The following is a 14,130-nucleotide window of genomic DNA, read 5'->3' as shown; positions in this document are numbered from 1 at the left end:
CCCCCCCCCCCCCCCCCAAAAAAAAAAAAAAAAAGGGCACAGAATGCAAGAGACATATCCAAAACCAGGCTGTACTCAAGGACTATGGTAGAGTTAAGAACACAACCCACATCTCCGAAGCCAGTGACTTAGGGAAAATATCTAGGGAAAATATGTTGGAAAAGAGTGAACTACTGGCTTCAAGCACAGTAAGTTAATTTAAAAAAAACACCCATAAATAAAAATTAAGAAATTGGAAAACTAGCTTTCTTATGTATGAGAAATGCCTGTAAAGAAAACATGACTGCTATAGAAAGCAGTTTCTTARAGCCTAAGAAATCCAGGCAAAGAAGGCTTTGTACGAGCAGATGAAGAGGAAAGAGCCAGCAGTAGCAACAAGCACTATGTCCAAATATTAATAGTGGTATTTTGAGCTAGCATCTTGCAGATGCTGTCCATAAAGCTAGGCAACTGGTTATGACACTGGACAACTATGGAGGACTCAAGTGGCATGCATATTAAGAGAGGAAAGTTTCTATTTTTCCATTCATGTTTGTACACAAGACAAACTAGATGTCCTACAGCCTTTCAGTATCAAACAACAGAGAACAGAGAAGTCCTTGTGTGGCTTTCCAAGTATATTGCTTTGCCAGTGTGATTAGAGGAACAGCTAAAAGTAGCAGATGTGAAATATCCTGTGTGGGACAGACCTCTCTCTGTCAGCACAGACGGGCACTTGTTAAGAATTTCCACAAGCATCTGCCTAGCTGTATACTAGGAAAGTGGATTTTACAAATAGAGATTATAACTTATTTCCTCTGTGTTATTTGATATGATACTTCTATTACTGTTCAGCTGTACAACGGAACGTAACTATTTCATGTATTTAGCACATCTCTGATGAGTGGTACCTACAATGTGGAGGAAACTGCAGGATAATAAACCAAGCCACATGTCTAAATAATGGAAGATCTCACTCAGCCTCTAGGCCATTTGCAGTGTCTCACACTGCTGCCACACTGGTGACAACAATGCTGGCTTAATGTACAGGAAAAATATTACTTTAGTCATCCAAGATGGGTGTTCAGGCAGGAATACTGAAATCACTGTTTGACAGACTAGAGTAAGAGATCCAAACTCCTGCAGCTGCTGTACAGCTCTAGGAGGTGCAGAGCCTCTCACAGCAAAACTCAAGGACAGCTAATGGAACAGACAAATTTCCATCTAATGGTGGAACAAGTGACAACAAGGGCATAGTTTTCACACTATCAGAAAGAAAAAGATCTTCTAGGTGACTCAAAGGGGATCACAGATTATTTTATTTTTTCACTCTGATTATGCTTAAGTTCTAGTGAACTGATGTTCCTTCCTATTAATCAGGATAAAATTTTCCACAAATAAAATATGAGTGCCCATGAAGTCTGCAGCTTTACTGGTTCAGCTCTTTCTTCAATTATTGCTAGAAATTCAATAGAGATTAAAAAAAGAAAGATGACAACACAGAAGGATTAAAACAGAGCTTGGCATGGATATTAAGGATATTATAAATCTAGACATAAATCTAGATCCTCTTTGCAACAAGAAATTGCTAAAAATGGTTACAGTTAAAATTCTAGGCACAGTTCCAGCCAGTTCCAACTGGTAACATGTTTATTTGAAGGCAGGTCTGAGGCAGCTAGCAAGCTGGAGCTCACCTCAGATTTGCAAGGCCCACATGCAGTGGTGAACATCACTCCACTGCAGAAGTTCTGTAGACCATTTGCAAACCTACAGCTTTCCACACTTCACTGAAAACCAGTGCTTCACCAAGACAGCATGCCAGCCAATGCTTGGCAGAACCAGGACCTTAAAAATATTTCCCCAAATACTTAGATGAAACATCCAATATATTTATTTTCCTTTTTCATCATATATATGGATGATTTGCATGTAGCATTTCCAAAGCAAAAATATGATCATGTTAGTGAGGGCATACAAACCAGTCATGCTTTCTTACCTTACAGGAATAAAGAATTGCAAAAAGATTAGAAAACTGAAAAAGAAATGCTACCAGTTAAAACTGCTGAATAATCTGGCTACACAAGTACTGAACGACCCTGCAATTATGTACAAGAACAAAGCCTTCATTTTCTAGCAACAATTAATTTTTCCTTTTACGCAGAGGTTAAAGTTATGTATTTCCTTTTAAGATTGTCTTCTCGAGTGAACTGACATTTACCAGATAAAGGGGGAAACTTAGTTTTACAGTTATTGGACAAGAAAGCAAAAGGTTCCAGTGCTTTTAATGTCCTGTGTCATTGTCTAGATAAAAGGTCCATTGCTAGGTGAACTGCAACAAAAGGTGGAAGAGACCGAATTGTTGAAGATGGAGCTACAGATGTTGGAGACTGAGAGAGTTAGGCTGTCACTGGTGGAAGAGAAGTTCATGGATGTTTTACAGCTTCTTCAACAACTTCGAGACTTGGTATGGCAAGAAAGCAATCAGCTTAGAACTGCTTTTGATAGTGTCCTTTCCAAGCAAAAAGGATGGTCTTAGCTTTCATTCAGTACAAGCTCCTTTACACCAGGAAACATTTCTATATGTGTTTACCCTTGGAAGTATTCCAGTGTTTGGAGAAAGCTCTTAAACCCCTATGAACGACTTTCTAAAAGAGATCTAATTATTTCCCTGGATCTAGATCTCCATGCTCTCCTATAAATAAAATTCTGAGAGTCAAGAAAAACAAAAATAGTAACAATGAAAAAGCCTACTTCCCTCTAGGGGACTATTTTTCCTACTGATCCCACAGAAATATCAATGCCAGCCTATCTTCTCTTAGGCAGAAACCAGCCTGAAAAATAGTCCTCTTCTAATGCAGCTCTCATTTTAAAGATTCTTTGACTCTCACATCTCCAGGTTAATTATGCGGAAATCCTCATATACATTCCTGAATAAAAAAAGAAAGCACACAGTCCTCCTTTAATCACCCTGTCAYGGTTCTTACGCCAGTGCACCTTACTATCAGACTCAGATTTCTGAGACGGGAATCATCTGCTAACGTTCCCCATGTGCTGTTTGGTCAGACTTCTGCTGAAAGGCAGCAGCAATGCCAAACTCTTCAATACATATATGGCAATACAGTAGAGTCAAAACATTTGTGTAAACTGTTTAGCCGAGCAGACAACAGCAGTACATCCGGAACAGTTTTACCTCTATTTCAGTGGGATAAGTTAAGTGTTCACATATTTTTATGTATCAGTCTTCAAGTCAGCAGTTTTTGCAAGCCAGAAAGTCTATTTCCCATCACCACTGCTATGCAGAGGCCAGAAGCAGGACGAAGTTCACATGCAGCATTTCAAGCCATAGGCTCTGCTCTTGTACAGCAACAGCAAGTACTGATGAGCATCTGATCAGAGGTCTCCTACACTGCAAAGCATAGCTCCTTGTACAGGCTGAGTTCAAAGATTCATACTGAGCTAGAAATCAGTGTTGCACACAAACAAGAATCCAGCCTTCCCCTATACAAAGGGAGGGTGGAAAGAGGAAATAAAAAAACCCTCTCTAATTGCATCTTGCAGCAGCACTGAGTCTGTATTGAAGAGATAAAAAACCACTTCCTACACACCAGTAAAATTTTTACTCTGAGAAATTTTTTACCTATTATCCTAGAAGCATATASCCAGTATGGCAGTTCAGTCCTTTAGCAAATATGCTTCAATTTTCTGTCTGAGGATTGCTAATGGTGAGTGAAGGTCAGAAGACCATTGTGAATGGGTGGCTAGTCTGCAGAACATGGAGTATGTTGGGAGCCATGCTGTACTGCTGGGAGCTAATTTCTTCAGTAACACTCAGGGTGCTCCTCAATTTTCAGCAGAGCTCTTGCCTAGTCTGTGTCTAATGAGAAAGCCTTCTCAGATGATCATTTTACTGTGTTTGAAATATATTCCTGTTCTACTGCTGTCTCTAGAAAATCAGTACATTATCTCATAATTTAGTAAACTACTTCAACACTTGACACACAACTTCTAATTTCATATCCCAAGTTTGATGCTTGTTACATGTATCAATAACTAACCAGGGAAGAATTAAACTAGTAAAGGCTGTGACTGGCAACAAGCATAACAATATTCTGTGGCAGGACTTCAAAGTGTCATTTACTGGTCAGTCTTATCATTGAAAATTATTCCCACATAGGAGACAATCCATCACACAACATGCCACCCCCAAGTGCTAACAGTGCTTCATCCTAAACACTGCAGGAAACGTGCCAGTCATCTCTTAACTTCCACAGCACCAATGCAACATTGACATCAAAATCAAGTAATTTGCAGTATTCCCAGTAAAGTTTAAACAAGGACCTCCTAAATCCCTAAAGCAGATTCATCAATAACTGTAGTTTTAAATGTCACTTCCCCAGAATATTTGTCTTTGAGTTGTAAATACTCCCAGCATATCTCACTTGCATCTTCCACAGAGCAGTGACTGTGCAGAGACAAGCAGGCAGTCTGCCAGAAGTACTAAACCTTCCCAACACGTGTAACACCAGCTCACCCTAAACTCCTGTCCACTAGACCCCAGTCCCCATGGGGGGAAAAGAAGAAGAAGGGTGACCAGTATCCATAAAGATACTGGTCACAAAATAAAGAAAAAGGTCATAAAATAAAGAAAAAAAAATAAAGAAAAGGGTGACCAGTATCCATAGGAAAAGTCAGGATGGTCCAAAGTGCTGGCAGGGTTTTTCCTCCAAAACAGCCTCCACTTATTTTCCCTTCATGAAGTTTTAAGAAGAACAGCCCGTCCCCACATATATGAAAGCAGCAAACACTAATTAATTTGATTGCAAGACCATCTCCCAGAAAGCATGCATTAGTACCTAGAGAGCAAGTTAAGAGAGTTTGTTTTCCAGACACATTATGCAACATCAAAAAAGATTTCTGAAATAAACTGCTACTAAACCAGGCCAAGCAAATCCTAAATAGTTCATACAGTCCACTCATTTCGGCTACTCTAATACATATCAACATATAACTAACAGTGGCCCTACCATATGACACAAGAACCTCTTCTGATATCAGTATACCTAATATACTTGCCAATGATTCCTAATATGTGCAAGTTTGGGAAACTTTCTGATATAACATCAAAAAAAAAAAAATCCTGTTCACCTCTCAATATGGGCTTAGCAGGCTCAAACAGCTTTCATTGTGTGTCCTGCTTGGGTGTCTTGCCATCTACACTTGCACAGGTACAAGTTCTGGAAAGCTCTATATTTTGGACTGAATAACCACAGTTTCTCTTTCTAGAGCCCTGTTAAAGAAATCTGACCCTCCTCCACAAACTGGTTTCATTTAACTAATATCAATGATAAAATGCTTGAAAATAAAGTCAGTATCAGGTTCCACAATTCCAGTATTCAGATTTTTTTTTTAACTTTAAAATGCAAATGCACTGAACCTAGATGTACTTAAGCTGGTGAAGGACATAATTGTGCCCTAACATCATCTTGTTTTTTAAAGAACATATCTAAGCGAGCCCTGGGGAAAATCTTGCTGAGCACTTTGGAATCCTGCCGTGATGCCCAAAATGGTAAGAAAGTAAATGATGTATAAACACCAAGGAGTAGGAAAAGTGTCCTTTTGTGAAAAACACTAGAAAATGAACAATTGAGTAGGAAAAAATATATACGTATTTCAGGCAGAGAGTGTGAGGGAAAGAAGTACCAGGCAAGAAGATTACCTTTAGAAACTGATGCTTTTTAATCTGTGAGACTTCAAAAAAAAAAAAAAAAAGGAAAAATCCAGTATTTTTAACCAAATTTAAATTAGAATTTGGTCTTGGGAACACCATTCAGCATCTCACTAATTTCTATCCATATAAAAATATTGATCATCTAAGTATTGATCTTATAAATAAATCATATAATATTTCTATAAGAAAAACATAAGCCTGAGTACATTAGGCACTATGTATCAGCACTTACTATTCCAGTATGTGCTTCATTCCTCTTCTCCAATGCAAGCATGTATACAAAGAAAAACAGCACATTTCTGTAAAGAAATTGGATCACACCTGCACTCTTATAATAATAATAATCTTTCATGTTCCTCTTACAAAAAATTAACCTTGCAAAATCCTCTCCCTTGACAATAGTCTGCTATGCCAGAGCTGCCTCTGTAGAAGACACAGAGGGATCAAAGTCTAGAGATTTAGGCTTGATTACTTCGTTCCTATTAGCAGAGCATTTGTACTTAGGCTGAAGAAATGAACAGGCTGTACCAAGCCTAAGAACATGGCTTGTAGTTGATTTAATGGGCATAACAGTCAAAGACAAGATAATAAAAGGCTAGACGTGGCCTTGGGGTTTGTTTTGGAGAATATTAATAACAGTATTTCAGGGAAAATAATATAAAAAGCATTGTGTTTTGTTCTTCCAAAGCCTCATTGTTGCTAGTGTGCACTAATTCACCGTATAGGCAGTACAGACCTACACTGGGCCATACCCAGACAGCTACAGAGAAAGCAGGGGGAAGCTGCAGCTTTTGCTGGCTTCAGGACACTCACACAGAGGGAAAATATATCTGAGATACCAAATTTGGTGAAGTGCTGACTGTTAGCACCCACTGCACATAAAGCATCCACAAGGTGCTACTACTTATCCTACACAGGAACAGTGACTCAAAGGAGTGCTGCTGAAGCAAAGCATCTCCTGCTGTGGCACAGTTCAGCTTCCAAAAATGGGTAACTGGCACCAATTAATTTAATAGTGAAGTAACCTTGTGACAATCTTTGTCCATTCTGCACCACCATTGCCATAAACTGTCTTCTCTTCTTTCATGTTTCAGCTCAGCACTTGGAGCAACTTTAGCAGCTTTCCTAATACTTGTTAACCAAAGATTTTTTTCCTGTTTGAGAACACTAAGTGGGTGATTGGATTAGCAACTCTTTATGGCKATATGAAACAGTCTTTGTATGTGCAGACTTCATGAGCAAAGGATGAAGCAAGAAAAACATCAGAGAAACAGTTCTTGAACCCAGCTCCACTCATGCATTTTTGTGGGGACAGGAACTGATTATTTGGTCTCAAAATTTATATATTATGTCAGTTACTAAAATAACATCTATCTAGAAGAGAGCTTTTGTTATGACTGTTAAAGTATYGTTTTCTGCCTTTGTTGATAGGCTAACATTTGCAATTCTCCTTTAAAAGGAAAAGCCCACCTTTCTGAAGTCCTAGATACCCTTCACCACGAGCTGACTGCATGCGAGCTCTTGCAGAGCCAGCCGCTGGGGCAGGCGCAGGATCGCCAAGTCCTGGCTAACCCACTACTCATCTCGTGCTGAGCAGCAACAACAGCTCCGCGCCGCTTGCTGAGCCACAACCACCGCTCACTCAGGCAACTGAGAAGTGATTAAGATTTATCCAATTCAGAAGAGCTCAGTCCTGGAGAAGAGCAGCAGCAGAATTAAGCCATGAAATCAAAGGAATGCTACCTCTGGAAAGAGCACTAATTCCTCAGCTAACTCCAAAATCATCCCTTACCAAAGGAGTATTCACATGATATGAGGATTGCTCAACAACATCCACCTCGGCCAGAAGCTAAACAGTCTTGTTTCTTTGACTGTGCTGGCTGCACAARCAAGACGTTCCAATACTGGTGGAATTGGAATTCCAATTCTTAATACCCAAGGGACAAAATTACTATAAATATGAAATATAGGCCAGTAGTGTAAGTTAAAGACTATGCATAAAATATGTTTGTATATGCTTATATTTGTGAATACAATTTACCTTATTTAACTTTAAAGTTAGATTAAAGTTACTATTCTGATGAGTTTTATATTTGTAGTTACAGAAACACCTTGAAAATTCGCAACTCTTCTTACTGGTAACAGTCTTAAAATATTAAGTTGCACTTAAGTGCTTGCAAAAATGCACAAAATAATCTTGTTTCCAGGCTCTCAGGGAAAGGAGGACAGAAAAATTCACTTTGCAACAGCTGCCATTGCATCAGCAAGTGACACATGCAGTACATAGCTATGTTCTCCATTTAATTTTCCTCAATACAACTGTTCAGACACAAAGATATCGTTGCAGAAAAAGTAATGGTAAAAAAGTAATGCTTAATGGCATCTTCTACTATTTTAATCAGGAATAAAATAATTGGAGGCAAAAGTAAAACAACAAAAACACATTGCTGCCTATTTGCCTTTGCTGTTTCATTCAGCTATGAAACACAGAAACTAAAGAAGCAGAGTTCTTAAACACTCAATTGAAGTTGTTATTAAGATGTACTTTAGTTCTTTTAAAATTGTGAAATTATTTGCCCGAGAATGTCAGAATGGAATGAGACCATTCAATTCAGAACTGTGTACACTATTTTTTTTCCCCATTAAAGTGGATTTCATACAAGAAAAAAAATTCATATCATAATGCTATGTACGAAGGAAAGATCTATTTCTTTTTATTCATAATTCAATCTATAGCTCAAATCTTCCATCCAAAGCTGCATTACATTACTTAACTTTTTGAAGCATGTTAGTAGCAAAAAAATATGAAGTAGATTCTTCCATTACATTTTAGAGAAAAATTGTTTGTAAACAATGGACCAAACTCTGCTTGTTCAGTGATTTCTTGGGATTTTTTTTTTTTTGTAACTTCTTCTGTGAAACCAGAAAAGATGCATATTAGACATAGATCTGTATTTTCTTTGCAGATTTTTCATAGTGAAATATTCACTGATAAACCTGTACACTAATATTATATACAATACTAACCGGAATTTTAACTAGTATATACTAAACACTAAGAAATTATATTAAGAAAACCCTGTACTAAATGGGCATTAAGTAAAAACTACATTAAATTTGCAGAAGTTCGGATTCAGTTTGTACAGAGGCAAGAAAATTCTTGGCTCATTTCTGGTGCAGTTCTCTAAGACATTCCTAGGAATACGGTGCAAGTTTAGAGAGAGAAAATGCCACCAAATCATTCAATATACATGATCTGTGTGCATCCTTGGCAAAAAAGACCCTTCAGGAGTAGGGTTACAATATATTACATACATGATTTAGAATTCTCTCAACCACTACAACGTTTTTACATTATATGAATTGTTAATTGTTGTATACTTTCTCCATATATACCATATACCCCATATACCACMTCTCTATACAAATCTATGGATTTGTACAATATATACTTATGTATACATTAATATTGGTAATKGCATAGTTTGGGAACTTTATTCACCAATGAGTTTCTATTTCTTTTTTTAAGAAATATTCTAGACTATTAAGTAGACTGATGACAAATGATAAAATGAGGGAGGAGAGACAACAGAACTGAGTGCAATTCAGTCTGGAAACACAGTGACATGATCAGCTACAGATGCTGTAAATATGGCAGAATGCAATACACATACCTTTTCTTAGTATTTTTTCCTCAGGAAAATAAAAGTTACTAAGGAGACAAAAACTCCTTTCCTGTASTGTGCTTGCTCTTGTTTAGCAGCCATCATCATGCTTTCACAGCATAATTCACTTTAAAAATTAGAAGTTCACCCTTGTAAGGAAACTGGAACACTTCTTGCACAGACACCCACAGCACGCTCACAGTCCAAGCTCTCTGGTTCAACTTCATTTCCAAACTCCCTCTCCCAATGCCTTTCTTACTCTGGGCTTGGCTCATTTCTAGACAAGATAGTATGAGGGTCTGAGAGACTTCTAGGACATGTTATATTTTTGAAGCAAAGTTTCCTCCTCCCATTATTTTTTTTTACTTCCTGTAAGATATAAACTATTAGTAAACTCAAGGCTATCTGAAAAATAATTGCCCAATTTAGGGCTTTTTGCACTTTTTATACCTGGAGTTTCCAGCAGTGGTCACTTGTCAGAAATGTTACACGGAATAACAAAACTTTCGCACTGAATCAGTGCAATAGCCAGAGCTATTCCAAAAGGTCAATGGCCTTTATACATATTACTGGAAGAAAGTCCCTCACACCAGGATGTTTAAGTTTGCTGCATGTGCTGAAACTCAATCTCCCACCTTTCTTGCTACAGTCCTTTGAACCAGTACATGGTACATTTTAATAATGAAAGCCAGACTATTTAGATTTCATTCTCTGCTAAAAACAGATCAACCCTTTTCAATATCACTGCGTAAAACAGAGTTCCTAGGTAAGGGAGAATGAGAATAGACATGTACAGCATGTGCAGCATACTGCATTATGAACCAAAACTTTCTTCTAAAGTTATAATTTCACAGAGGTAAAGGACACTAAAACCTTTGATACTTATATTAATATTTTTACATATAATTCTGCATAATACAAAAGCAATAGAGTGCATTTCTTAGTGAAAAATTCAATTAGATATCCTCCTTATTTCCTGAATTTTATTTTACTTTCAAAGGGCCTGGATTTTCAGTATTTCTGTCATGTTTGTCTCTTGCTTTCTTGGTTCTTTTATAGTGCACCAGCAGAATCATCCCTAGCCATCTCCCAGGAATGGAGCAGAAGGAAATTGGCTCCAGGTACATAACTAGTTAAAAAGCAGTACAAGGCTGATACCAAATGACAATTTGTGCTCACCAGTCTAGAGTGAGCCATAGTGTTTTAGAGAGCATCACATTCAGTGAGCTCAGTATGTGTTAGGCTTTACACAGCACACAGTAGCACACATTTACATTCTAATTTATCTAGATAAGTCCACAAATACAGCTCCTGCTGAGGGCTCCTCTTCCTTACAGACTTGTAGCAGGTGACCAGCAGCAAGGCCTGATGCTGGGCAGCCGAGCGGCTATCCTGCCACACTGGCCTCTCCGCGTTCCTTGTACTAGGGTGAATGCTACTTGCGAGAGCACAACGCAGAGTACATTTTAAATGAGTATTTTATGATTGTGCTTCAAAGAAGTATGAGATAACTTATCTTTGTCAAGAAGTACGCAAGGACTGTAGGATGACATTGAAAAATGATCGGCCTTGAAGTGTTCTCACCCACATGCTCACTGCAAAGCCAAAGGGTGTTCAGATCACAGAATTTGTTCTTTTCTAGTTAGAAATGTTCTTTTACTTAAGAAAGCTTCATTGTTTTATAGTTCTGCTTTGCCAATTATTTTTCATAGATTTTGCTTATAACTACAAGGGAAATAAAATAAAGGTCCAGCATACCATGAAGCATTTCAGCATTTTATATCTCTGAAAAAATTGGGAAGGGTGGGATTACAGGAGAGAGGGARGAAGGGGGCAAGAAGACTTGATCTTAATCCTACCATATATTTTAGAAATGTCACTTTTAAAAAGAAAACATACAATGCTCATGGGAGATTTCTTAATTAATATGAGCAATAAATCTCCTGTATATTCCCAGTACAAGTGCATCAGAGCTGCCTGCTCTCTTGTCAAGGCACTGCAGCCCTGCCCGTCAGCCACTCCAGGCATGGTGAGAGAATCCAGGGCTGCTCCTTGTTTATGCAGAAACATCTGCCATGCCCTGGGCTGAGAAAGAGCACTGGCTCCTCTGCCAAAGGACTGACAGTCTCCCCCAAAATGTCACCAGGTTTGGAGAGGCATTTGAAAGTCACTCTCAAATGTGCTTGCATTTTAAGCAGCCTTCTGGAGCCTCCTCGGAGCTCATCACTAGCCTACAGCACATCTTACTACCGTGGAAACCATATCTAGGTCACCTTTACAGAGCTGTTTAGAGAAAACATCACCAACTCCACTACTGAAGCATGCTCCTTTTTAATGAAGATTGCTGTAATCAACTTACCATTTACTGTAGTTATGCCTTGTAAAAAAAAAAAAAAAAAAAAAAAAAACACACAAGCCAGACCACCTCCAGCATAAAGACAGAAATGTATATACTACATAGGAGGTGTCAGTTGAGATGCTGCTTTTACATTCTTAGACTTTCAGCAAGGGAAGAGAATGACTGCCATACAAAATGGATGAATGGGTATCTCAAGCTGGGTCAGCCCAGATCAAACTAAACCTTTAGAGACCTTCACTAACACTGGATAGAAACGCCCAAGAAAAGAAACGCAGCTGTAGATGCTTTAATGTATCTGGCTGCAGCTACTTATAAATAAACTGACAGAACCAAAGATTTGTGTCATGAAATCAGACTTTAAGAGCCACTGAACTAGAGTATATTGAGACAAAAAAGAGACAGGAAGCATTTCAAATATAGAAATACTTCAGGATTTAAGAAATAATCACATATCAAGTTCTTTTCTGTTCAGGAGTTTCCTAGGCCTAAGACAGTGAATTTTTACTGCAACTGTCAGTGAAGACCCTAACTTATTTATTGAAAGGATAGAATCAGGATGCTGAAATATGAAAGTATAGAATCAGGAGTGTCTGTCTTTAGGAATACAGGTTTTGGAAAAGGAAACAACTAAGAAAGATAAAACAAAGATTTCAGATTATACTGATTAATCAGAGAATTTTATTTAAACTTTACCTTCACTTTATTTTAAAGTGAAAGTTTTAACTACAGGTAACTCCCTACAATTCCATTCTGAACTTACACTGAAAATATATTACATACAGAGTTTAGCTACATATAGAGTAGCTTACATATATAGTCTTAAATCCTAAAGTATAAGACGAGTATGTGTTTGGTATTTTTTCTCTTTTCCAACTGTATTTTTCTAAGAGATTTTTCTCTCTGGAGAAGCAGAACTGCATATCCAATAGCCACTATTTCATAAGAGGATGTTGTTTCAAGTCACAGCAGAATGACCTCCATTTATACTATTTTTTCATTTTAAGTACATACGACTTATCCCAAAACTCCTGAGAGTTAAAACATRGAAAAGACAGACAGTAATTAAAAAGTACAGGAAGAAAGGGAAAAAAAAAATATCTGAGACTTTAAAATAGAACATAATTAACAACATCGAGAGTACAGAAAAGGAGATTCTGCTGACAAGATGTGCAAGAGAAAGCTCTCATGTGCACACAGAAGAAAAAAGACAAATCTCTTCATTCTTATTTTATCTCTTGTATGGACAAGGATGTCAGCAGAGGTGGAACTGAGCAAAGCGGAAGGGACAATTTTGCAAAGTCTAAGCAACTTCAACAGCAAGCACAAATGTAGCTCTGTATTTTTTAACATGATAATTTTATAAGCTTAAAACATGAAGTTGACCTCATGGTGGTTAGTATACATACTGGCTTCTTTTCTGAGAAACTTTTCTGAAGGTACATTGGTAGAACTTACTATTAGAAAAAGGCTGTAAATTCATCAAGAGGGATATACTTCAATATAATTAAACACAAATGCACACATATACTTAGATCATTGACTGATAAACTATCTAAGTAAAGAATGTGCTTTTTTGTGCAATACAGACAGCAAGGGCTAATAAATTAAATATCTGAACAATCAATTTAATTATTAATAATTAAATATTCAACAGGCCACTAAGAGAATGACTTAACATTGCTTTGGAACTGGGACAAATGTAAAGATGCACTTTTTTGCCACACATATTAGCACAAATAAACTACAGCACACTAAGAAAAGACACCCACCTTCACATGCTCAAGAAGCCAGTGGCCACAGGACTCAGCTGGAAAGAGTGAAGCTGAAACACCTGTCATGAACTAAGAGGGGCCTGTATCACAAACTCTTTTAATCTAGATGAAGGTCAGCAGCAACCTGAGCTCAATCAGGAAAAGTGGTGTCAGTTGGTTAGGGAGATGATCCCTCCCCTCTGCTCAGCCCTGGTGAGGCCACACCTGGAGAGCTGGGGCTGGTGCCGCTGGAGTGAATCCAATGAAGGGCTGTATCACTAATGCCTGGAGCACCAGACATATGAGAAGACTCTGAGAGAGCTGGGACTGGTCAATCTGGAGAAGAGAAGACTGAGAATGGAATCAGCCCTAAGCAACCTGCTCCAAATAACCCTGATTTGAGCAGGGCTGTTGAACTAGACGATCCCTTGAGGTTCCTTCTAACCCCAACTATTCTGTCATTCTGAGAGTCTCAGAAATAAAGGTCTTGATCACTTTATTTTTCATTAGTTACATTGTGAATAAGGGCAGTACTACTGCAAATACATTGCAGGAAAGACAGAGCCATAGTGGAACAGCCACTGACTCCCCCAGAATAGGAAATCTGTAATGCTGACTTACCAGAAATCCCAATCTTGACAAAACACC

General features: G+C 38.0%; 1 protein-coding gene and 1 long non-coding RNA gene across 2 annotated transcripts in view; one reads left to right on the top strand and one right to left on the bottom strand.

Moving 5' to 3' along the window:
• Window positions 1-7,303, top strand: part of EFCC1 (EF-hand and coiled-coil domain containing 1) — a 33,769-nt gene extending 26,466 nt beyond the window's left edge. The window contains 3 exon segments of the mRNA XM_026046062.1: window positions 2,285-2,443; window positions 5,476-5,545; window positions 7,167-7,303. Coding sequence (XP_025901847.1) covers window positions 2,285-2,443; window positions 5,476-5,545; window positions 7,167-7,300 — 363 coding nt within the window. The 3' untranslated portion in view covers window positions 7,301-7,303.
• Window positions 1-13,551, bottom strand: part of LOC112953069 — a 37,674-nt gene extending 24,123 nt beyond the window's left edge. Inside the window, exon 1 of the long non-coding RNA XR_003250515.1 lies at window positions 13,501-13,551. This is a non-coding gene — a long non-coding RNA (uncharacterized LOC112953069). The remainder of the gene's footprint in view (window positions 1-13,500) is intronic.
• Between the last annotated feature and the right edge of the window lie 579 nt (window positions 13,552-14,130).

Source organism: Nothoprocta perdicaria, unplaced genomic scaffold, assembly GCF_003342845.1.
Source record: "Nothoprocta perdicaria isolate Ctin4 unplaced genomic scaffold, notPer1 scaffold_42, whole genome shotgun sequence".
Lineage (NCBI taxonomy): Eukaryota > Metazoa > Chordata > Aves > Tinamiformes > Tinamidae > Nothoprocta > Nothoprocta perdicaria.
Note: the sequence above shows the minus strand (reverse complement) of the source record. Positions and strands in the feature narration are given on the sequence as shown.